This window comes from Nanorana parkeri, unplaced genomic scaffold (assembly GCF_000935625.1).
Source record: "Nanorana parkeri isolate BGI_ZX_2015 unplaced genomic scaffold, ASM93562v1 scaffold1427, whole genome shotgun sequence".
Taxonomy (NCBI): domain Eukaryota; kingdom Metazoa; phylum Chordata; class Amphibia; order Anura; family Dicroglossidae; genus Nanorana; species Nanorana parkeri.
The window spans coordinates 288,031-313,157 of NW_017307695.1; the positions used below are offsets into that span (position 1 = coordinate 288,031).

The 25,127-nt window shown below is 39.5% G+C and overlaps 1 protein-coding gene across 1 annotated transcript in view; it reads right to left on the bottom strand.

Annotated features, from left to right (window-relative positions):
• Window positions 1–25,127, bottom strand: part of LOC108798207 (receptor-type tyrosine-protein phosphatase N2-like) — a 300,545-nt gene that overhangs the window by 189,464 nt on the left and 85,954 nt on the right. Inside the window, exon 2 of the mRNA XM_018569937.1 lies at window positions 8,472–8,522. Within this exon, the coding sequence (XP_018425439.1) occupies window positions 8,472–8,522 (51 nt within the window). The remainder of the gene's footprint in view (window positions 1–8,471; window positions 8,523–25,127) is intronic.

Sequence of the window (25,127 nt, forward strand, 5' to 3'; positions counted from 1 at the left end):
GCGGGTGCATGGATGATTTTTAAGCTACAAATGGACCTATTCTTTATGTTTCTGCACTACTGCTATAGGACCAAAAACTCTATTTTTACACACAATGCACTGGGTTATGGATAATATGATAATTGCGGAGTTACCGCACTGAAAAACAGCCCCGAACTTTCTTTTCTGTGGTGAAATGTCAGCCAAGGATTTATCAATAGTTCAACCTGTCAATCAAGCAGATCCTGGCTCAGGAGTCCAAAATGACAAACGCTTGTTTTGTTTGTCATTCTGACATTAGCCGCGTTAATGTGCTGTTCCACAATGCAGAACTGTGTTTATATGCACATAGCATTGAAAAGCTGTAAATAATTAAAGCAATTAGCGTTGAGGTTTCCAGCGGTAAGACCCGTTGGTATTAAATGCCGGGTAAGCATCTGTCAGCTGTGTAGGTTATTTTCCACTGACTGAAAAATAAAATTCTAATTTCCTTACTTGACATGGTTAAGTAGAATTTTGCCTGGTCTACTGAAATTAGCACAAACGGTCATTTAATAAGGCCATGCAAAGGGCAAGAATAATGTGCAAAGTAAAATACAGATTTCACCTTTCGTCATGTAACAGCAAAATGAAGAAGGATTGCTGATTGGTTTATATGGGTTACTGTATTCTTTGCCTTGTTCTTTGATTTAGTAAAGGGCAATTCCAGTTCCCCCTCTTGCTTTCAAACACAAGAACCAGAACACGCAGAATGAAATACATGATGGATGCTGTTATCTAATATACAAGATAAATTACAGAACAGTGCCGAATCTGAATCTGCAGTGATGAAACGTTTCCTAGAAGCTTCTATTCATATCTGATTATTGTGTCTACTCCAAAAGCATGAGAAAGACAAATAACTAGCAGTGTAATGTTTTTTGCCACTTATGGGTTGGCAGATGGTACTTAACCAGGGTCCTCCAAAATTCAATCATCCAGTGCCTGCACCCCTCTGCATGGCTTACATGCTCATGTTTTCTAGGAGGATTGGAATAAGTTCATATACTTCCCTTACTCTACTGTATATTGAGACCTTCCTCTGCGCTCTACAACTAGTCCACTGGTCGCAGGCCCTCCTACGTCATCACGGCGACTATTGTTCCTGCAATTGTACATCAGGACTGCCAGGGTCCACCACATCCCAGGAGTGTTGGGGATCAGAAAAGAAAATCAGAAAGAAAGTGCTGGATGCCAGAGGAACAAGGAATAAAGTATGTATTAGGCTTCTTTTACATGGTGTTCCTGACATGCAGACCTGATCGGAAGCTCAGTGTTAGTTTTTGGGGATTCAGATGTAAATAGATCTGAACACCTCTGAGTCTGCCAAGATCCGCAAAAACAAAAAAAGAAGGAAAAGAGTTCCATTTTGGCGGACCTGAAGAGGACGCATAAGAGTTCATCAGATGTAAACAGGCACAGGTCCACTTACATCCTCCTCCCTGTAGACCTAAAATGGGCCAGTTAGTCCAGTTTTACCTTCATCGCAAGATGGAGGAAAAAACTAAATGGACGGGGATGCAACAAGAGTGACATCCATTCCGTTCTGCTCCGATCAAGAGAAGATCTACTGTTCAGAACGGATGGTGCCTGTGTGAAAGGGGCCTTACTGCTTATTCTAAATCCCATACAAAAAAACAGGCACTTAACCTACACAGTGCAGGAGGCCTCCACTGTATGCTTACATTTGTGTGTGTTCATAGTATGTTATTCAGCTCAGTATTTAAAGCGTATCTAAACCCAAAAGCAAAAAATGTTAAATACTTGAGTTTACCAATCCATACATTTTGTAGCTGTTTTAGTTTTCTTTTTTGGGCTTTTTTTCCTTTATTTCACTTGGTGATTCAGCCAATAAGCCATCACTCCCCTCTATGTCCTATCCAAAAGAAATATCTGTAGTGGCCACCTAGGCCAGTGATGGCTACTAATGGGCAGCTACTAAGTCTATTTAAAGTTGACTCTTCAGTTGAACTTAGCAGTATCGAATGGAGTGGAGGCCTTGGTCAGCAAAAAACCTAAGTATTCTATGTGCAACCTATGAAGCAGAACCCTTAATATGATGGATCATATTTAAACAAAACAGGTGGTGCTGATCCTAACTAAGACCCACAGTTTTAAAGAGCTGCATCTCAGATTCATCCATTATTCACTATACATTAACATATAAAATGCTGATCTAAATTATATTGAGCATTTGTCATTGTTATTTACCAAAACATTCAGCTGTTCTAAGAAGGCATACCGACATTTGTCAACATTGAAATGTTTTAATTATTTGATAACAAATGCTGTTATATGCACTGTTTGCTGTATTTACAAAATGAATTATGACATTTGGAAAAAGGTTGTCACTACTTGACAAGTTGATAAGCTCTGTCTGGACAAGAGTATCCTTTTTATTTCTGGGTCCTCGTAAAAGATCTTCCAAGCATGGTTGGCCGTACTTATAGATTTTGGCTATATGACCATAAAGACTCCATTGAATTGAAAGGTCTACAAAATACAGTATATTAGATTGTAGCTACAAAATAGGCTGGGTGACCTAGCCCAAAATTTTATTTAGAAAAACTACAATTTTTTTTAGTTTTTGCTATCTGGATGTATTTAAGCTAGCACAATAATACAGCAAACATGCTGCAGTAAAGAGTTTAGTTCAGAATTCCATAACGTTTTCCTTTTAAATTAAAGTTGGCAGCAATGATTATAAATGTGCTCATCTTAGATTGTGTCGTAATGAATGCCTCGCTTTCTCTAGTGTGGTCAGAATGAACTGATGTTCATGAAGAAGGAACAGAATAGGACACCGTTTACGATGCTCAGATATTGACAAAATATTTTTGAGGAGATCTGGCAATTATTTTCAGGATTGGATCATTGTAAAGTTCATTGAATTGGCACTTGTGATTAATATAGGCTACATCAATCACCTGAGATAGCAGCTCTTAGCAGAAATCGATCATAGATACCAATATGGGGTGAGCCGGCAGCATTGACACACATATATTTCAAGAAAGCTGGAGAACCACATTTAAAGGATAACTATACAGGTACTTTTAAACATAGTAATCCTAACAGCCCCCCTCACTCTTCCCATGGTATTTATACCCCCTTTCCATATACCTCAGATCAGAAGTGGCTTGATGAAGTAGCTGTTCTGTTCTGTAGTCTGGGAGACAGAGTAGTTATAGAGTTCTTTACTAAGTCATCAATAAAACATGCAAAGCCTTCTAAGTATATTAAAACAGAACAGAACTGGAACAGTATTATAAATGTAACAACTGTAAATATTGCCATCTACAGACCAGAGCTATGAACAAATATATATATATATATATATATACATATATCTATATATACACACACAATTTTATTTCTTGTTTTAAAGTATAGTTATCCTTTAATGTAGAGATGTTTTTAGCAAAAAAGGAATGCTATAGAGGAACTCTTTATTGCAAGTTTGTGAACGGCTAATATTATATAGGACATATTGCAGCTGTGCTAATCTCGAAGAGTTTACTCGAATGTGAGGTCACCAGCCTGCCGATTGGACCATGCAGGAAAGCAGCACAGTGATGAGGTCATCCTTCTGTTCTCTGTTTCTGTAATAGATGTTTAGATTGGAAGACTGATAACAATGTGTAATGCAGAAACGCATGATAGGCTGGGTGCTGCCCCTCACTCTCTCTTTCTGGTTCCTACAGTGCAAGGGATCACAAAAAGCTGATGATGGAGATGGACTTAAGTAGATATGGTAGCTTTTTTACAAAAACACACAAAGGTTAAATTTATTAAAACTGGAGTAGACAGAATCTGGAGCAGTTGTCCAATTATCTTCTCTCTGTCATTTTTAAATCTTAACTGAACAAACTGAAGAGAGACGCTGATTGGTTGCCCTAGGCAACTGCTCCAGATTTTGTCTGCTCCAGTTTGATAAATTCCCCTCAGAATGCTTTTTTTTTCTAATGAATGCATCACTCAATTAAATTCTGTTTTTATGCCTGTTCCAAATGCAGCCACAGCCTTAGAAGAAAAGCCTGTTACCTGCCAGCATGCTGTAGAGAATTACCTGTTCTCTTTGTGTTGAAGCAGTGGTCAATCTGCAGAGGTCTGACATGCCTCCTGCTGAGTCAGAACTAGAGCTCGCCAATCATCAGGGAACATGGGTTTTGTTGATTGCAGAGTAAAAGGGTCTGACTTACGGAGGGGGGTGGGGAGTTGTCGGACATCTACTCTACAGAGAAACCATTAATTCAATGCAGAGAGGAAGGGTGCTTCTTTGCAGTATGCTGGCAAAGAACAGGTTTTTCTGCTCAAGATGTGGCTGCTGTAAAGGCAATTATTGTAAGACTAAGTACTGATTGATGAGTGCCTATATCCTAAAGGTTTTGTACTGTTTATAGCTATTTTTTTTATAAAGACAGTCACTTAACACTATACATACAGTATATATAGAAAAAGAGAGAGAGGATGCTTGACGGTTCTGTCTTTTGTCCTACCCTTCACACATATTGGCATTAAGTTGGCTTGTCATTCAACAAAATTAATATTCTACTACAGCATGAATAAAAATTAATTAAATCATGGGCGGTGGCAGCAAATTAACAAAAACAGTACTCAAAATTGCATTTGAATTAAGCCTTGGTCCCATATTTGGAAGCAATACAACCAGTCTGGGCAGTGTTTGTGATTGGACCATCAACGGGTTAATTTCTCAAGCGATAAAGACAGCTGTAATCATCAAAACTGCTCCTTATAACACACAAAGATTTTTCAACATGTAAAATTTACACTTGTAGGTTTCAAATAGAAAAAAACTGATATAAAATATTAGATAGTTTTAGCAAATTTAAAGTTGATTGTAACTTTGATCGTAACTGGCTCCTGTACAGCAAACACCTTGAGATGCCCACAGACATTTTCAGCTTATTTCAAGAACATTTCTGGAGCTCCAACAATCCAGGGCACTCCATAAAGAAATCCTCAACTTCAACTAGTATGTTTTATTTTGTTGCAGGGAAGGGTTATACTTTTGTTCAGGTTTTTATTGGCAAATGTGTCTGTATTAGGGAGGTTTCCCCCCACTTCATTTCAGGAAAGGAAGCAATGAAAAAGCTCTCCAACATGGACCAAAAAATGCATTTTGTACTGGAGCCACAGGGATAGGAAATAAAGGAATATTTCCCCAATGAGATCAGAGACATAAATAAAACCTGACCAGGCTATCCAAAATAAAAAATAAAAAAATGGCTGTAGTAAGGCTTAGTATGGCAAATAGCGAATCTGCCTAGATTTGATTTACCAAAGGATAAGCAGATCTGGATCGAAGTTCCCTGAACCTCAACGGCGCCGTGTCCCACTGAAGTCAAAGAGGGACGAATTCTGCCCATTTTCTTGGGCTGCTAGGCAAGCTATTGTCAAAACACGGCATTGAGTGCTGGACACTGTCATGGGGGACATTTAACAAAGCAAAATTTAAAAACAAATATGCTGTGCAGTGGAGAGAGGGCCATTTCAATGCGACTTCGAGGGCGACATGGAAAAAACACCAATCCTTTAAATTGCATGCTTGGGAGATGCCATTAAGGTGTAGCTGTATGTGGTGTTAATCCTGCCCCATCCTGCATCCTTGCCACCAGTCAGAAGACTGCCCTAGCACAGGTCATAGATTCATAGAAGGGGAATTATTTCAAATGCTGGAATAGGAGCTAGAAGTTTTGTCAAGCTGGCATAAAGACGCTAGGCATGGGCATGGGGTTGAGAAAGAGCCACATGCCTTGGGAAGGATCCTGCTGAAGACTATAGGGTAGGTGTTAAAGAACACTTCAGAAGTTCAACCCTTCAGGTAACATTTCTCAGTTTGGTCCTTTGACACTCTTACCTATTTGTTGTAGTGTATCCTAACCCTCTGAAACCCCTTGTGAGACTTCCCTCCCAGTCAATAGAAGCCAAAGATGTTGCAGCGGATGTAGCAGAGGAATGTTGTGAAGGGCAGGATGCAGAAAGTGAATAACAAGGAGGAGCGTGGGCCCTTTTCTATCAACTTATCTCACTGAGGTGCTGCTCATACTAAGCTCTGTTGTGCAATGTTATGTCTTTACTCATGCATGTGGCACCCAAATGGATGGCACTTTTACCAAGACTGATAAGCTGCAGGCAGAAGTTGCAGACCACAATGGTGCGGTTGGCAGCAGATACAATTAAAACAGGCCCACATTCTGTGGTCTGGCCCTGGAGACAGCGGTGGCTGGTACCTGTTGAGCAGTGTCTCAAGATAGATTAGGATGGCTGCTCACTCCAGTGCTCTGCAAGCTGCCCTTGTCCCTGCACAAAATCCTCCTTCACTGCTGTTTGGGCTTTCCCTCAGGAATTTCTTTCTCTCCAACTGAAGGCACCCACAGACAGTCTGCCACCTAATAATCCACCCCCTCCTCATCACTGGAGCCCACTTTGCAGTAACCTCTTGCTGCTGGAACAATACTGCCTCTTGCTGCCTAATGCCTGATGTCCTTTCCCTCTACAGTCATGGTGCTATCTTCCTAATCTCAATACCAGAAAGGAGGAATGCTTGCACATGAACTAAATCATCTTACTACAGCAAGTCAGATGTGATGAAATAATTCTGCCAACTCCTTATTGCCACTTTGCGGGCTATGGTGAGATTAGCAGAAGAGGAGGAGGAGCAGTAAGAGCTGCTCTGCACCCTAGAGAAGGAAGAAGAGGAAGGCTTTGTCAGCCAGTCAAATACCTACTGCACGTACTGTGGCTGTATAGCATGGCTGCAGCAGTGGGCGTACAAACAGATCACTGCTTTACTAAAGAGAGCAAGGGTCCTAGTCTGCAGTGTACTGGCAGGGGACATGCTTTTTTGTGGCTGATTTTTAAAGAAAACAAATTGTGCACACCTTTTCTTTTGATGCATCAGGGATGTATTTAGCTAATTTGAACAGAAAGTCCATTGGGCTTTAAGAGAAACAGTTATGACAATGTACTCTTAACCACTGGTATACTTTATAACCTTAGACCATGCTTCATACTTAGCAGGGAAATATTAAAAACAAAGCACTTACAGTACATATCACTGCAATAAATCCAAATAAAACTTGTAATACACCAAAGTAATCCAATATTCCAGTTTAGGACTTGCTGACAGTTGTAATACTTTGACAAATGAAACATACGGAATACAAATTAGGTTCTGCATGAAGCAAATCTCACATCCCAAAAATATTAACGCCGTAAGAAATCTACATGTGATAATATAACGAGAAAATGAGAGAAGTTCTGTTCTCATTAAACCTGATCGGTGCACTGGTCATTTAATTGGATGTAGTGCTGTAACAACACATTGTTCTGCTAAACGTTTTAAAGCCTTAAAAAAAAAAAGCCCAGGGAAAAAAAAAGGTTTTGGACAATATATTTTGCCACTGCGTGCTTATTTTGCAAAAATTATACATTTGTTCTCATCTGTTCCAAGAAAATATATTATAAAGGGGACAGGGGAGGCAGCATTCGTGTTCTGGCTTCGCTGGATGCCAACAAAACATAATGGATTACAGATGGCATTTTATACGAACATATTACAAGAGTAATTGTGAAAAGGAGTCATTCATCTAACGTTAAATGAATAAGGTTACTTTTATATTGCACAGAATGTAAGGGATCCTGTACCAAGAGATTTAGCACATTTGACAGCATTCAGCCAATAAGAAAATAAATGAATAAATTAATGTTTTTGTATGTTTTTGGCACACTGTCCCTTGAAGCTAACCAATGGCTTTTGTACACCTATAACATTGACAGTTGCTATTTAGAAGAGGCACTTCAATGGGCCTGCATGTGTCAATTACTGTTCTATAGAGTGCTCTGAAAACTGGAGTGCTTTGATATTCAACCACCTGACTTTGGCATCAGTTCCGCCATTAGCTCTAAATTCTAAGCTTCACTACTGGTAAGTGAGGCTGTCTATCACAGTAATGGGCTAACAGTGAAGACAGAAGAAGGCAGGTAGATCCAGCCATCATTTACAGGGCTAGTCCACAGCAAGTTGGAATATCTGTATAGTGCAGATTCCAGAGTTTGAACCAACATTCTATATTAATTACGCATTTCAGATCCTTGCAACCGAGGTCACACGGAGGGGTTCTCGTTCTATATGTTAGCGTTTACTTTCTAATATAGAGAAAGCAGCAGGAACCTTGAAACTCTACAAATCCTGTAATTACAGAGCAAAGATTTAACATCTGGATATGAGAAAATAGTGGGTCATACAGCCCACGACTCCACATTGGAAATACTCACCATGCTTCAATTATATATTCGTAAAGTATGTTTTCTCTTAACTATACTAAATAGGACAAAAATTTTGTCTTCCAATAATCTTAGAGATGCATTACTTGAATACTTACTATACTCTTACACAGAAATACATATTGATAACATTAACTTGGACTTACCATTCAAACACATCTCAAATGGCTTACAGAGGTCATCTTCAAACAGGCAACCTAAATAAGAAGAAAAAAAAGGAGTTTTTAAAAGGAAAATCTAAAAACTAAAAGTGTTTTTAAGCATTTTTAAAAAATGTGTTGAGCTCTGAAAGAGGAGGAGGCATGCAAGAACCCTCTGGAACGAAGAAACGAGTCTGAGTTTTTGGAAGAGGTCTTAGTCAAGATAGAGCAGTGGCATCCAGTAAAAATAACATAGTATTCTGGAGCAGTGGCATCCAGTAAAAATAACATAGTATTCTGGAAATGTAGGTGTGCACTTCATACTATAGCATTTGGAGCCACATGGGCATCACCTTTCAACATCTCGTGGAGTCAATGCCAAGAAGAATCTCCGCAGTATTGAAGGCAAAAGGTGGCCCAGCGAAGTACTGATGGGAATGGTCATAATAATCTGGCCACTCAGTGTATATATCTATAGCAGCCAGGAGTTAGATTACAGGGCCCTGATGCAAGGGTTAACTGAAGTATCTTCACGAGTGAGTGGGATTATGAGAGGACTGATCCTTCAAATAAATAAATCTTAAAGTGTATGTGTAACCAAAACTTTTTTTTACATTTTGCATAACAATCAAGTTCTTTTCACTGTCTATCTACCCCTAGGTAGATTCACTTGTTCTTTTTGCGGTGGTAACAATTATCATCAAGAAAGAAAGCAAAAGGGATATCTAAAATTTTAGAGTTGTCACCAGATCAAGAGGGGAGGGTAAACCTTACACCTGTTCTGGTGACATCTAATTTATCTGGATATACTCTAACTTCCTGTTATGTCTCCGGAAATAGAAGTAAAGAGAAGCCTCCAAAACAGGACACAGACAGCAAAACATAAACTGACAGAATTTTAACCCTTTCCTACTCCACCTAACACATAAAAATTGTTTGGCTTTACTTGCACTTTTATTTAGTTTTCAGACCTTTTAAAGGTGATATCTAAAGTCATGATGTCCTGTAATAATTAAGTAATCTCAGTGTTACTTTCACTTTTTTAAAGGTGGTCGGGGAAAAAAAAAGCAGAGCTTAACAAAAGGTTAGGGTTTTAAAGAGCAAATTAAAGGCATTTCTGCTACATGTTGTAGGTGTTGTAGCCATGGCAAATAATGTAATTTAATTCACATGTTAATTATCCCACTTCCCTGAAAATTCATTATAGCAAATCTCTGCACACCCACTTTATTCTTCTTCTTCTACACATCTGGTGTTCACAGCTAAATACAAATATGAAATACATATACATTTTACCTGCCATAGCACTTGTATTTTCACTCCATTTAGTTCTGAGATTTGCACAGCTCTGCAACACAGCACAACCCTGTTTGGCAGGACAGATGCCTAATTTTCTCTCTGTTGCAGTTTAGTAACACTTACAGCTTTCCTCCCTGCCCTCTGACTAGACAGTAAAAGGAAAAGCAGCACACTGATGAGCTTATCCCTCTGTCATTCTGCTCTCTTCTTCAGTCAGCATGCTCCTTGCACGGCAGCACAACTGATTTGCTCCTTGTACCACTTTTCCTTCTTCCAGTCTAAGCCCTGATGTACAGAAATTGCAAGAGGCTGCTACCAAATCCAATTCAGCTGCTTGCATTTAATGAATATTTTGAAGGAAATATTAAGACATTATATGTTTCTGGAGTTCAACTTTAAGTTAGATGTATATTGGAGCTACAAGTTGATTTATGTGAAGTATATCTAGGCTCTAACGTTGACACAAGGTGTAGAAGGGTGCATTAAACAGAAGGTCTGGACTTTGCATGAAGCAGCGTTTGACGCAACTTGGCGTACTTTAACATGCCATTAAAACCTGCTGGGATCTCATCCACATTCTGATCTGATCATGCAAGAAAACACACAGCCCAGCAACCACTGCCTTAATTACCATAATGAGCCTGATGCACAAGGAAATTTGCTAAGGGTGGGTGTGTAATGGATTTCTAATGTGCTGAGAAAGTGCACAGCAACAGCTTTATAAATAGACCTACCTGGTGTTAATCAACATTATTGCTACATCATCTGCACTCCAAGTCTGATCAAGAACAGCCTATTCTCCCCAGTCACTGAGTTTTGTCCAACAACCTGCATTAAAGGGACATCATAAACCTTTACCTTCTTCTAAAGGCATTTATGGTTACTTTATACTGTATATATATCAAAAGAAGAAGAAAATCTATATAAAGTGATATATTTCAATTCCCTGGACATGTAAACAAAGTGGTACCATGTTAAAGGAGAACTATGGGGTTAGGGCTTTTCCCCATAGTTCTCCTTAGGGTAACGGGAGGACACAAACTAGCGTCCTCCCGTCACCCTAGGCTCAGTATACCGCGAGCTATAGCTCACGGTATACTGAGACGCCGCAGTATACCGCGAGACGCCGCAGCTGAAGCGGATCCCGACAATTATGCCGGGATCCGCCCAGCTGCATGACTGACAGCTGGCTCTGCCTATCTAGAGGCAGAGCCAGCTGTACCCGCGCTGGTGGACCGGAGCCGTGGAGGGGGGAATCCAGCCCCTCCCCTGTCACGGCAGAGAGCCGTGACAGGATCAAGAGGTGAGCGAACGCCGGTATGTGTTCGCTCACCTCCCGATCTACTGAGCCGACCTGTGACAGTCTCATTGTCACAGGTCAACTAGAACTATGAGGTGAGTGAAAAGCACTCACCTCATAGTTCTCCTTTAAGCTGCTCTATCAGCTGTTTGAAACACACTTCTCCTTGACTCCTTTCCCCATGCAGCCTAAGGCTAGCCATACACACATAGACTTCTCTGATTGAACAAGAGAAAATCAATATATTCTCTCGTTAGAGGAACCTGCACTGCCACAGGTGCAGTGGCTGTCTGAATGCCTAAACAGCCGTAGGGTGCAGTCACTGTTTGGCCGAATTAGCAGAAAGCGGACAGAATTCAGGGCATTTATGGCTAGCCTAAAATGTATGTAAACCCTACATAATTTTTTAGTGTGTTTGTTATCATGTCTCACTTCCTGTTGCAGGCTGACAACACTAAGCCACAGCCCTCCAGTTATGTTGCCTGCAGCGTATGCTTCTTCAGGTGACCTCTTGGTTGTCTATATGATAGAACTGATAGAAAGCCCAACAAGCAATGGAAGGAACACACAAAACAGAATGGCAACATTACTGCTAATTGATAGGCAGTGGTTTAGTGTTTTCAGCCTACAAGTGCTGTTGCTGGGAGAATCTGCAGGTAAAAAACTTTACCTGGAGAAAATTGTATACAGAGAGGCATGACGGCAAACATACTGAAGAAGAGATTCAAGGTTTACACACTTTTAGCAGACTAAACAGCACTTTTATTGATTAATGGGAATTTCAACTCCAAGGGTCATCTACTGAGCCTATAAAGGGGAACTCTGCAGCTTTGTCATATACACAATCAAGCATGACTTCCTCTGCAGCAAAGTTCTAAGGGATCGGAGGCCTTACAAAGAACTCATGGCTTCCTGTCTGCACAGGCACAGGGGATACTTCTTAATTTCCAAGTCAAGCTCATGGCACAGAGAGAATTTTCCTAGCTAGTTCCAAAGTCTCAACTTACGACATAAAAAACTCTTTCCCAAGTCAAGGTTGCAACACAGAGAATGAGAGAGGTAGCACCTCAAGTTCCTCACAGCAGACACAGGAATCAGCTTCTGCCATGTTTCTCAAATTCCAATTGAAGACCTCTTATTCAAGTTTCACATTCTAGTAGTTACACACTTTTAAATCCAATCAGGGAGACCAAACTCCTTACGGTAACAACAGAGTGTCTAAATAGGACTGGTGAAGATAGAAAAGTAAAATCTTTACTAAGGAAAACTAAAACTAAAAATAACATTATCACACTCGGATAGCTTCACTTTGGCTCTTTCTCATTAAGAATATCCTACATCTTTCTGCTCTGGTGCTCATCAAGATTCCTCTTACAACACTTCTCTACTCTGAGTCCTGTTTAAATGAAAAGCATCTCCAAGAGGGAGTGTAACTCTTCTTCCTGGGGGAACATGGTGTAGCACTGTGTTCCCCCAAGACGGGGAAACAAATGTCACATCATGAAAGCGCTTGCCTTCTTTCCAGCAAGTTGACAGCTGTCACCACATCACCCCCCTTCTACCACAGCACTCCTACTCAACTCGATTATTTATACACTCACCACACTGCTCCCCTAACTGACAAGCTAACAGTCAAATCCCGAGTGGTGCATCTCCCATTTCTTAAAATATAAAGTATATCACCAGTACACCTACATTTTCATCCAATAACACCTTCATTGATGTTCATTCAGCTTGGTGAAAAGGCAATGTTTCCAGACCTCGTAGGATCCCTTCATCAGGCAAAAGTGACAAATAAATGTAGTCTATACACAAACATATAATGGTCTGCACTTTTGTCTAAAGAATGGACCCTGCAAGGTCTCCTTTTTGACATGATGAATGGACGTCAATAAACGGGTTATTTGGTAAAGATGTATAGGTGTGCTAGTGACCTGCTTTCTACTTTGATCAAATTGCAAGTTACTGCAGCACCTGGAAAAATGGGGTATATCTGTAAATCTGAATGATTCCCATTTTTTAAAGGGCACTTACACCAATTCTGGCTAATGTTGTATGCAGAGGGCAGTGACACATGGCTGTCACAGGATAAGCAGAAGTGCGGGCTATAATAAACACCCTTGCTTTACCTTCTCCATGTTGTTAAAATAGCAAGATGGCAGCAGCCAATGGAGAAATAACTGGATCTGGGGAACACACTGGAGCAGAGTTTTTGTTTGCTGATTTTGCATTGGTGGTTTATAAGCTGAAGAGTTCATAAGTGGTCTTTGTAAACGTTGGAAAAGGAAAGGGTTGCATACACTTACATTTTTTTTTCCTTTTTCCAATGACTACAAGAGTGACAGATCTAATTCAAATTATATAAACAGGGTGGTAGTCATTTTATGATTGTTTTATAGTACTCTAATTGTGAGATTCTGTGAGATTTTGCAGGGAAGCAGAAGCGTGGAACAAGAGTGCTTTGTCATCTTTATTGATATATGGTAAATATAACACCTACAGGTTTTAATTAAGCTACTCATTCAGATATAGAAGTCAGTAACTTCAATGAATAATTTCAAATAGCATTACTACACAAATATTAAGCTCACCGAATGTAAAATTGTGATTCTAGATATTATGGTAGCATTTTTAGCAATATAGCCAAAATGCTGTTGATTTCCAAGAATCGGACTGCCTTCTGAAGATCTGTCCATAGAAATTCGGCCCCTGGTTTTGTGTTCTAACCAAATGAATCATAAAATACCTAGCTTTTAGATTGTACGCCCTCACGGGCAGGACCCTCCTTACCATCTTGTCTTAAATTGTATTGTGACTGTAATGTCTTTCTTATATTGTAAAGCGCTGTGCAAACAATTGGCGCTATATAAATCCTGTATAATAATAATTGTTCTGCTTGTTAAAGGGGGAAAGGAGGGAACATTAACACAGATAGAAATAAAAGCCTGCCAGATTTTTCTGTGTCTCTGAAAATTGGCAACATTGTAACCAGGACAAGAAGTGAGAGTAAATCTCTCTAACGGAGCCCTGGATAGTAGTAAAAACCCAACAGGAGTTCTAAACCTCTCCCAGTCTTTCTAAACCTAAAACAAAAACTAATTTATTGTGGATAACCAGTCCTTAAAGTGGTGGCTGCAATAGAACATTTTTAGCATTTACACAAAATACCTGTTGATTATTCCATAAATCCACCATGTATTGGACATGAACAAAAGGCAGACATGTCTGAGGTAATGAGATAATCAAGGTTATTGACTTCACCTCTCAGTGGTCATAATGTATTTTATGATCAGTGTAAATGTGTACACAAAGGGACAGGATGTATGTTGTCTGAATGGATTACAGGGTGAAAATAAAGGAAAAAAGAACCTTAAAAAAAACAATGCAGCCACAACGTATAAGGACTGGTAAGCTGCAATAAATACATTTCTTGGGGGGTTGGATACGCTTTAAGTTGTAATTATTACATGTAGTGTTACTATCTCTTGGCAGGAAACAATATTATTATATAACTATGATTAATGATGTTATGTATTAGAGAAAAGTGATGTTCATGTCTAGCTCTGCTTCTGATGGATTGTCTCACTCAATAATATTCCTATACTCTAAATAGGAGAGAACCTTTTACCCACCCACCCATCACAAGGTCATCAAATAACAACTATCAAAACTCCTGGTTGGACTTGACAGGGGCTTTAGGGTAAAACATTACAAAATAATGACTAAATTATAGTCACATATAAGTACAGTATATTATTTGGATCTAGCTTACATCCAGCATTTTAACTTTTCATGGATGTTAATAGGATATAGTTACACTGATTCAAATGCCAAGATGAAGCATAATATAATTTTAGAATGTGGAACACAAGCGCAGTATGTTTCCAAACACAGAGGCTGGAGAAGATGAGCGTGGTCCTGTTGTGAATGTGAAGCCAAACCTTTGAGTGTAACATCATATGACAGATAAGGTAGACAAAAAGAATATTTAGCAATGAAGAATTTAAAGGCTGACTGCTGCTATGGAAACAAGACAGGACCTCGGGAACCTTTAACAAATCCTCTATCGTTTTACAGTTCATGAAAAACATAAGCTTGATAAATTATTTTGAAGGTTATAAAGCGAGAGTGGCAATTACTGCAATTTTCAGTACTGTTGCCATATTCAGGAGATTTTCTTTTCTAAATCTATAACAAGCATAGGATCTAGCAGATTTTCTTCCTTTCATCGATGTATGCAAATGCACAAAGCTGAAGTGCAACTCAACTAAAAAAAAGTACATTTCATTTTGAGCTCAATGTGATAGCTATTCACACAGGCGAGAACACATTAAATAGGTGTTTTATAAAACAAATGGCATTGGTAAAATGCATTTATTTAGGAATCGTATTTTGGGTCATTTAAATAAACCTACAGAAACTTATAATTTGGTCAGCATGGCCTCCATTTGGGGGCAGACGAGATTGTGCATTCAGGTATAATTTTTTTTTTAAAGGAATGGTGTGCAGTGTAGACATGGTTCTATGGGCACGTTAAAGTCACTTTATTAAAGTGAAACTGAAAAAAAAAGAAAATCTATGATTGCAATATACAAATCTACCAATGGGGACTGCGGTATCAGGAATAAACTGTTTAAGCTAAGGACTCTAAAGATGACACGTGACCACAACATGAAGTTGGCCGAGAAGCAGTTTAATCGTAAACTATGTAAGAGTTTTTGTTTACGTTCAGAGAAGAAAAAATTTGGAACTCCCTTCCATAGTTAGTGGTATCAGCTAAGAGTTTAGGTAATTTAAAAAAAATAGATGAATTTCTCAGTTTACAAAATATACAGGGGTATGGACACAGACACACACATACATATATGGGTTGAACTAGATGGACCTGTGTCTTTTTTAAACACTACAAACTATGTAACTATATAGCTCCAGTAAGATCTGTATTCAAAGCATATTTATTTTGGATAGAGAGGGGAATGGTCACCTTTTTGTTCTCCTGAAATCGATAGAAAGTCACTCACACTCCAGCTTGATACTAAGTCAATCTCTTTATTGACTATAGTAGTGTCACATTTTATCTCTAAAATGTGACACTACTATAGTCAATAAAGAGATTGACTTAGTATCAAGCTGAAGTACAAGTGATTTGCTATCGATTTCATGTAACTTGCAGAGGCATCTGCCGTCACTACAGCACCCACCCGACCTCAGGGTTTCTTTTCGGTCAGGAGTGCGATGGGACTTTCTTTGTATTTACTTTTTGTTCAACTGACCCATTGAAGAGACCTACCATCACTTCCTGTCCTTTAGACACAAAAGGAAGTGACAGGAAGTACCTCCAAATGACCTTTTAGACAGTTGTAACCAGAACAATCTCTCCATTGGAAGATTTTCCTTCTATTCCTGTTCTGGTGACAACTCAGATGTTTGGATTTTCCCTCACTTTCAGTCCTGATGATGGTGGTCACCAGGATAAATAGTGAGAATCTCCCTATCAGGGATACAAAAAGCAGTAAAAACCCGAGAGGGGTTCTAACTCCTCACTACTTCATACAAAACCTAAACAAACATGTTTTGGCTTTAGATGCACTTAGACCAAAGGTCATTGATGCCTGGATGACCAGGACACATGTATACGACACCGTATGCATCTGTTAATTTGAATATCACTCTATGACTACAGTAATTTGCCTACCTAGATCATTTTACCATTTTTAGGAACTTGAAAGGCTTTTATTTGGCACACTGTTTTAATATATTCCCTGCTCAGGTTTTTGTAACAGTCTATGTCACAGACTTTGGGCTTGTATCAATGGCACCAGTTTAACTTCAGTTTGTGATACTTCTGAGATCATTCAGAATTCATTTAAAAGTTAAACTGTATTCATATATTCTTAGTGAATATAAGATGCTGTAAAGGAAGCAGGAAGATTTTTTTTTTTAATTACATCTGAAGGTTTTAAGGTAGTCCGGATGGGTGGTATGGAGTTTGGTGTCTCGACACAGGCATAATGATATTGTGTATAGAGTAGCAGTAAGAAAGATAGATTATGAATAAGCTTTATATTCTGAGGAGCTGAATGCCAGCTGAGCCTGTGACACCTAACTCTGCCACAGGCTTAGCTGCTAGCGATGCCATGGAGACAGACAGAATGGAGTCATGCAGCACTAGAACAAACCTTAAAGCAGGCCTAAAGTCAGAAAGTGATTTTAGGTCTGCCTGTCACCCACACTGGCTATAGCCTGAAAACCTGTCTCCAAATACATACCTGTCATTTGGAATGCATTCCTCTTAGGGCCGCCCCACAGGCCAGTAATTACCGCCATAATGTCGTGGCCTACTGACCATAACTGTGAGAGGAAGAGGTTCTAATTGACTGCTCAGGCTAAGGCTGCCAATCAATGCCTGTGCGCCTTATGTTTTCTTTAAATGCCTAACACTGACAAAACTGTATGTAGACATCAGTTCACCTGCACAACGGCCCAAGCTGACTAAATGGTAATCTATAATTTAGCCTTTGACAACTAGCAGATGACGCTGTGCACAAATGCCAGCTGTCAGACCAGGCTTTCAGTGACAGCCCCAATCACCAGTTACTCCAATCAGAGTAGTTTCTTATAGTTCCTATGATCACTATGTCAACTGTGATATTGTAATCACATGCAAGCTGGAGGTTAATTTCCAAGAAATTAGACCTTTAACTGGTAGATACAACTGTTGCCTTAAAATGACAGTGAGCTTCTGTTTAATACTGTAATTGCAAGAAAAAATTAGAACATCTAACAGTGTGATTTATAAGATTATTTGATAGGGTGTGTTTAGGGGCGGAGTTAAGGGCAAGGTAGGGGTTAGGTGGGCAACTGGTGGTGAGTAACTCTTAAAGCAGGGCTAGTAGCTCAGGACTTGAAATTTTGACCCCTGTTATATTTATGAAAAAATGTCAGCCTATAATAGACAAAACAGAAGCAAAGATTGTATTAAAACAGTATACCAAATAAAAGCCTTATTAGTCCTGTAATGCAAAAATTATTCAGGTAGGAATTAGGGATGTTCAGATACCAAGTACCGTACTCCATAGAAGTAGTAGTACATGTACAGGTACTTTTCCAGCTCCAAGACTAGACTAGAGAAAAACTCAAACTTTAGGAGGCAGCTGTCACTTTTAAGGAGCATACAGAGCTCCTGGGATTTGTGTATTCCTGTTTTAATGTATGATTTTTTTTAAATAAATATATATAATGGCTGCACCAATACAATTTTTTCAAGTACAAGATACTGATACTTGTCCAAGTACTCACAGATACAAGTACCAATACATTTTAGTTTATTGACATGTGACAGTTTTTCTAAAACAATACAGACTAATGATTTCAGGACAGTGGTGGAGTGCCAGAGCCAGGTCCCAGCTGCAAACACTGCAACCCTGGTAGTTCTCGTGAAAATGCCAAGTATCTCCACTGGTACCTGAACTGGCATCTGAACATCCCTAGTAGGAATATTAGTCATATTGTTAATAAGCTAAAGTAGAACTAAAGGCAAAGGGTTATTTTTAGATTTGGATAGAGTGGTAAGAAGCTGGAACCACTATCAGGTTTTTATTGTTGCCTGAATAAATCCAGCATTGCCACCACAAGAGGAACAGAGGTAAAATATTCCTGTGGGGAAGCTAGTTACCCTAATGACTATCTAAGAGCTTGAAAGATTATCCTTTAAATCCTGTTGAGTCTACAGGACGTTAAAGGAAATCTCCCTATTGCGACACAGATGGAAAAAAAAACGATGGTGATTTAAATCCTCCCCTAATTTATCTAAAGTTAAAAAAAATATTTTGCCTTTAGATATATGTTAACTGTCACATACTGACACTGCCAAATGTGGCTTCAGCATGTAGGCATCAATGACTTTAATGACCTCTGGTTCATGATGGAAATAGCACACAATCACTGACTTAAAATGTTGACATTTTCTGGTTGACAGTATCGCATTTGGTAGCTGGCAACACAGAATGGGTAGAGCGGTTAGGTGGACATATACTGTAAGTCACTTTAAGACTTTATCCAATTTAAGCTTAACACTACCAAACTAAACTAAAACTTTAATTACTGGAAGAATCAAAGTACAGCATCTTCAGTTACGCAGAGCAGCCACATAGACTTCCTCAGGCAGATGTTCTGTGTACAGAAAGATGTTTTTATATTGGCTTCTACAGATTAATACTCTGTGTGGGCTGCTCATTGCACTATTAAACAAAGTTTTATATATACTGCCCACATTTAAGAAACACACAATAACGATATACTCGGTACAGAGGCTCTGTTCTCACATAGACATTTTGTCTCTCAAAGCTAAGCGTGACTTAATGCTCAAGACAAGGAATCCCATTAATTTCGATGGCCTTTGTTCTCCCCTGAGCATTTCGGAGCGTGTTGTCACACAAAGTTTCCTTCCCACTGACGTCTATGCCAAAAAGTGCTGTAATCTGCCAAAAAGTAGCCCATTTTTTTTTTTTTTCTCTATAGGTTGAACTCGATGGACTTGTGTCTTTTTTCAACCTGACTAACTATGTAACTATGTAACTATGTAACTCTTTCCAGCGACAGGCATTTTTCAGCATGCGATAAAACGCTCAGGTATGCACGGGGCAAAAGAAATGAATGAGATTCCTTGCCTTAAGCATTTTGTTATGCTTACTTTGAGTGACAAAACGCTTAGATGTGAACAGGGACTAAATGATCCCTAGCTTTCAGTATATTTTGGAAGCATTTACCTACGTGGGGAGGCCAATAAGTTCTTACCCTCACCATGATCTAGATGTGATAGGGATCTGAAATTTTGCAGGTTTATAGGTGGATATCTTAGTAATATGCATGCCAATTTTCTGCATTTTAGTTAGAGCCAAGGGAATTGGAGTAGGTGTCATGCCAGACAAAGTTGACTACCGAGCCATGTGTTGCTGCTAGCTAACAATACACCTGCACATCGATCTGCAGAAACTATCACTCATGATTGTGGCTATGAATCTCTGCCCCATCCACCTTACTCACCTTACTCACCTGACCTGACACCTTCGGACTTCTTCCTGCTTCTAAATCTGAAGAAACATTTACGGGGAAGACGTTTCCACAATGATGACGCAGTCATTACTTAAGTTGATAGCTGGTTTTCCTCCAAATCTGCATACTTCTATGCAGATGGTATTAAAGGTCTGTTCCACAGATGTGAAAAGTGTGTAACCATAGGAGGTGGATATGTAGAGAAGGAAGAGTCAGTGGACTAAATTTCAGATCCCTAGCACATCTGGATAATGGTGAGGGTAAGAACTTATTGGCCTCCCCTCGTATTAAGCCAAGATGATATACTTAAACTTATGGTAAAATAAAAATGTAGCTGTTCTTGATAGTAAACCAGCAGATCCTTCATTCCATCTTCTCATCATTACAATTATTTTCTTCCAGCTTTATTACAATATAAAAACAATTTATATTATTTTATTATTCAAATATAGCACATTAAAAAATTATATAATGAAGGCTTTCTGAAAAACAGAAATACCAGACAATACCCTTTCCCTTTAAATTATATATAAATGTGATCTTAAAATTAAAGGCAGGAAAACAATATTGTAGAAAAAAAAATCTGACCTTAAGCTGGTGCGTTTTTGTTTTTATGATATTCAAATGTGTCCAAGTAATGAAAAGAGTGGATCATATCCATATTTACCATGCCTCTGCCCTTTCTCATATGACAAAACTGTTTAAATGTTAGATGCCTAGTTCTGCATATCAAAGGGAACAATCTATCCACCAGAGAGCCCTGTCTGAATGATTTACATGCATAAGCGTATTATTCAGAAAAATACTTTTACTGTGTTGCCTTATGAAAATAAGGAGGGTGCATGTCACTAAAGGAAACATTTTAAATGCTTATATATTCTTTGATATTTTGCAATAACCCAGTTTTACTGGAGCGTGACAAACTGTGTCATAGTTACCAGCTGTCTATGATTTCAGAGACAGTCACAGACTTGAAACGTGTCTCTTAATTAGTCTCTGAATCTCAGCACAGGATTAACTGTACCTTTCAATCATATTGTTCTGCTTGTTAGATCAGTGATATGTTCTGGCTATTTTAGGCTATTTGTTTTCTGACAATACTTAAAGGGACTGAAAGTACTGGAACTTCTTTTATTGCCGCTTAGATTCTGCAACTTGTTTCAAGGGATCCCAACCTGAAAGAAGCAATTTCAGGGAGGTGTCCCTCTCATTTCATGCTTTCAATCCGCAGAAGAGGACCTGATAGAAAAATTCAGGTCCCCCTCTGCTGATTGACAGCAGCAGTGGGCGGGTGCATTAGCTAGCTTGCTATTGGCTATTGCAAAGTTCAATAGCCAATAGGAATCCAGCTATGCATTCTATGCCTTTTTTTTTTTCTTTTCTGACTGACGGTCAGGCCGCGGCTCACGATGTCAGAAAAGAAAAAAAAACGATCGCAGGGAAAGGTTTATCTGCTCGATCGAGCAGATAAACCTTTCCGGGAGGAAGGGTTTCTCTCGCGGGCGGCCGGGAGCCGCTATCTAATAGCGGGAGAATCCCGGAGCGTCCGGGAGAATTGGGATGTCTGTGTTTCCCGTGAGTGCTGAGGATAGAGTTTAGCCCAGATCTGAGCAATAAGTCCTGACCAGCTCTTCACAGCACATGTTGATTCTAGTCCTGTCCAGGTGCTCATGGGATATGTGAGTATCAGTCCCTCACGCTGTGTATTATAAGGAGAGATTGTATCTTTTACTGCTGAAGGATTCTGCCACCAGGAATTCATGTAGCATGAAAGCACATGCACCTCCTTGCAGATTTGAACCCTTCCAGAATTCTGACAGGTTCCTAGCATACATTGTTCAACAAGAAGATCCCCACCATATGTTTTTTAGCAATGTACACAACACTGAACACTATGTGAGCCATTTGTGCCTCATTCCAAACTGTCTGTACTATCTTGTGCCGCAGCTCGCTTTTTCATTGTTTCCAGTAGCTTCTCTGGCAGCCCTCCCCTCACTGCCTACACTACGTTCTGTGGTGGCCTCTTTATCCTTTCTCGACACCACATTCGCTGGCAAATTGCTCCTTACTTTCCACACTACATCCCCTGGTGGCTCTCCACCCACTGTCTTCACTTCAGTGAATAACCCTGCTAGTTTTTGTTGTCACTACCTTTTTCTGATTATTTGTTGAAGATTTCAAGAATGCAACCAGAAGAAGAGTTATCGTTTTAAAGGAGAACTATGAGGTGAGTGCTTTTCACTCATCCTCATAGTTCTAGCCGACCTGTGACAATGAAACTGTCACAGGTCGGCTCAGTAGATCGGGAAGTGAGCGAACACATACCGGCACATACTTCTGTCAGAGAGCCGTGACAGGGGAGGGACTGGATTCCCCCCACCCCGATCCTCCAGCGCTTACTGGCGTAACAGACGGGGAGGGGGCGGGTACAGCTGGCTCTGCCTCTAGATAGGCAGAGCCAGCCGTCACTCACGCAGCTGGGCGGATCCAGACATAATTGTCGGGATCTGCTTCAGCTGCGGCGTCTCAGTAGCTCGCGGTATACTGCGGCGTCTCAGTATACCGTGAGCTCTAGCTCGCGGTATACTGAGCTTAGAGTGACGGGAGGACGCTAGTTTGTGTCCTCCTGTTACCCTAAGGAGAACTATGGGGAAAAGCCCTAGTACTAGTGCTGTCTTGATATTGCAGATGCTATATTGGTGGCAGAGCCATGATTCCAGGAGGGTATCTCTGGCTGGACCAGAGCCTTTTAGCAAGGTTAAAATTTGTTGAATCCACTGAATTCCACCCAAAGCAAGGTATTCAATGTTCTGTAGACTTACCCTTTAAGTCACAGTCTCTTCTCACATCCTTTCACTGGTAAAACATAGCTATTATATGAAATTTCCAGAGAATGCAATCACTTTGAAAACCATACACAACAATATAAAAATGTCTGGCAGACATACAATAAAATCTTAATAGCCCTCTAGTCTAACATCATTCAGTTCACTAGAAAATTTTGATGAATTCTTCTATTATGTTGTTTACTGTACAAAAGCCAAAAGGCATAGCTTTCAACGATCCCTCTTCTGCAGTCAAATCCTTCTGTCTTTTGCTCGACAATTGTCCCATTCTTTTATCTCATATATACTGTAGATCTGTAAAATAAATGCAATATTAACTCCTTGAGGTCCACCAGCAAATCTACATCTTAGTGAGGGGACTTTAAAGCAAACCTGTATTTTGCCCATCCAGGTATGAAACAAGTTTGCTTTAATCCCCCAACCTCCATACCCAGCATATACTCACATTTCCTCCTTGCCTCCAATGCTCTGCTCAGTGCTGGGAGCAAAAAAAAAATACACAGTACTGCCAAGTATGAATGAGCATGTGACTCAATCCATGTGACAGCGCTGGGCCAATTAGAGCTGTCACATGGGGAGTCCATAGGTAGCTATGACTCCAGTGAACTTTTCTTTGCTCCAGGACTGAACAGAGCAGTGAAAGAGTTAAAAAAAAGGTGAGCATACACTGCTATGGAAGGCTAAATTAGAGAGCACCTGTTACTCTAACCTGCATTGGCAAAGCACCGGTTTACTTTAAGACACCAGATCTATGCAATGTGCACACAAATGTGTAAGTTCCTGTGTACTGTACATCATGTGACCAGCCTAATATTAGCAGCTACAATCACACTGAAGGGGCTGAAAGCCAAACACATTGAGGGGGATTTAAATTGGAGCAGAAAAAATCTGGAGCAGTTGTCCATGGTAACCAATCAGCTTCTTTCATTTTCAAAGTTTAACTGGACACACTGGTGAGAAAAGCTGATTGAAGACAAACTGAAGAAAGACACAGATTCCGCCTGCTCCAGTTTTGATAGATTCCCCCATTGACTCTTGGCTGGTGGCCACTGTCTCATAAAAACAGTTACCCGAGGGATGTTGCTTCTTCACAAAAATCTATCTCCCTTTGCTCCTATCCATCAAGGAGCAAAGAGTCAGGCTTTTACATTGTGCCATAGTATAGCATTTGAGGAAAAAATTAAGCAATTTACAAAAAACTGCATAATGGATTGTGACCGAAACAAGGACCCCCATCTCCCGTAGTAACAGTACTTAAAAAAAGAAAGGATACCCTCTTTGAATTCTACGGTTTTATGTATTAGGACATAATATAAATTATCTGGTTCTGGTCCTTAGAAGGTCTTAAAATGAGGTAAATTCAACCCCAGGTGCACTACACATGACACATGACATATTACACCGTGTCATTATTTATTTTACAAACATAAAGCCAAAATGGAAAAGTTATGTGTCAAAAACTAAGTACACCCTTACTGCTTCCATGGGAATTAAGATGCTAAGTAGCTGCCAGGTACTGCTAATATGGTGATCTACTAATATCATCTTTACTGCAGGTATGGTGATCTACAAACACAATCTTTACAGGCAGTTACTCTGATCTACTAATATAATCTTTACTGCACGTATAGTGATCTACTAATATAATCTTTACAGGCAGGTCGTCTGATCTACTAATATAATCTTTACTGCAGGTATGGTGATCTACTAATATAATCTTTACAGGCAGGTATGGTGATCTACTAATATAATCTTTACTGAAGGTAGGGTTATCTACTAATATAATCTTTACTGCAGATATAGTGATCTACTAATATAATCTTTACTGAAGGTAGGGTGATCTTCTAATATAATCTTTACAGGCAGGTATGGTGATCTATTAATATAATCATTACTGCAGGTATGGTAATCTACTAATACAATCTTTACAGGCAGGTATGGTGGTTTACTAATATAATCTTTACTGCAGGTATGGTGATCTACTAATATAATCTTTACTGCAGGTAGTGTGATCTACTAATATAATCTTTACTGCAGGTAGTGTGATCTACTAATATAATCTTTACTGCAGGTATGGTGATCTACAAACACAATCTTTACAGGCAGGTATGGTGATCTACTAATATAATCTTTACCTGCAGGTACAGTGCTCTACTAATATAA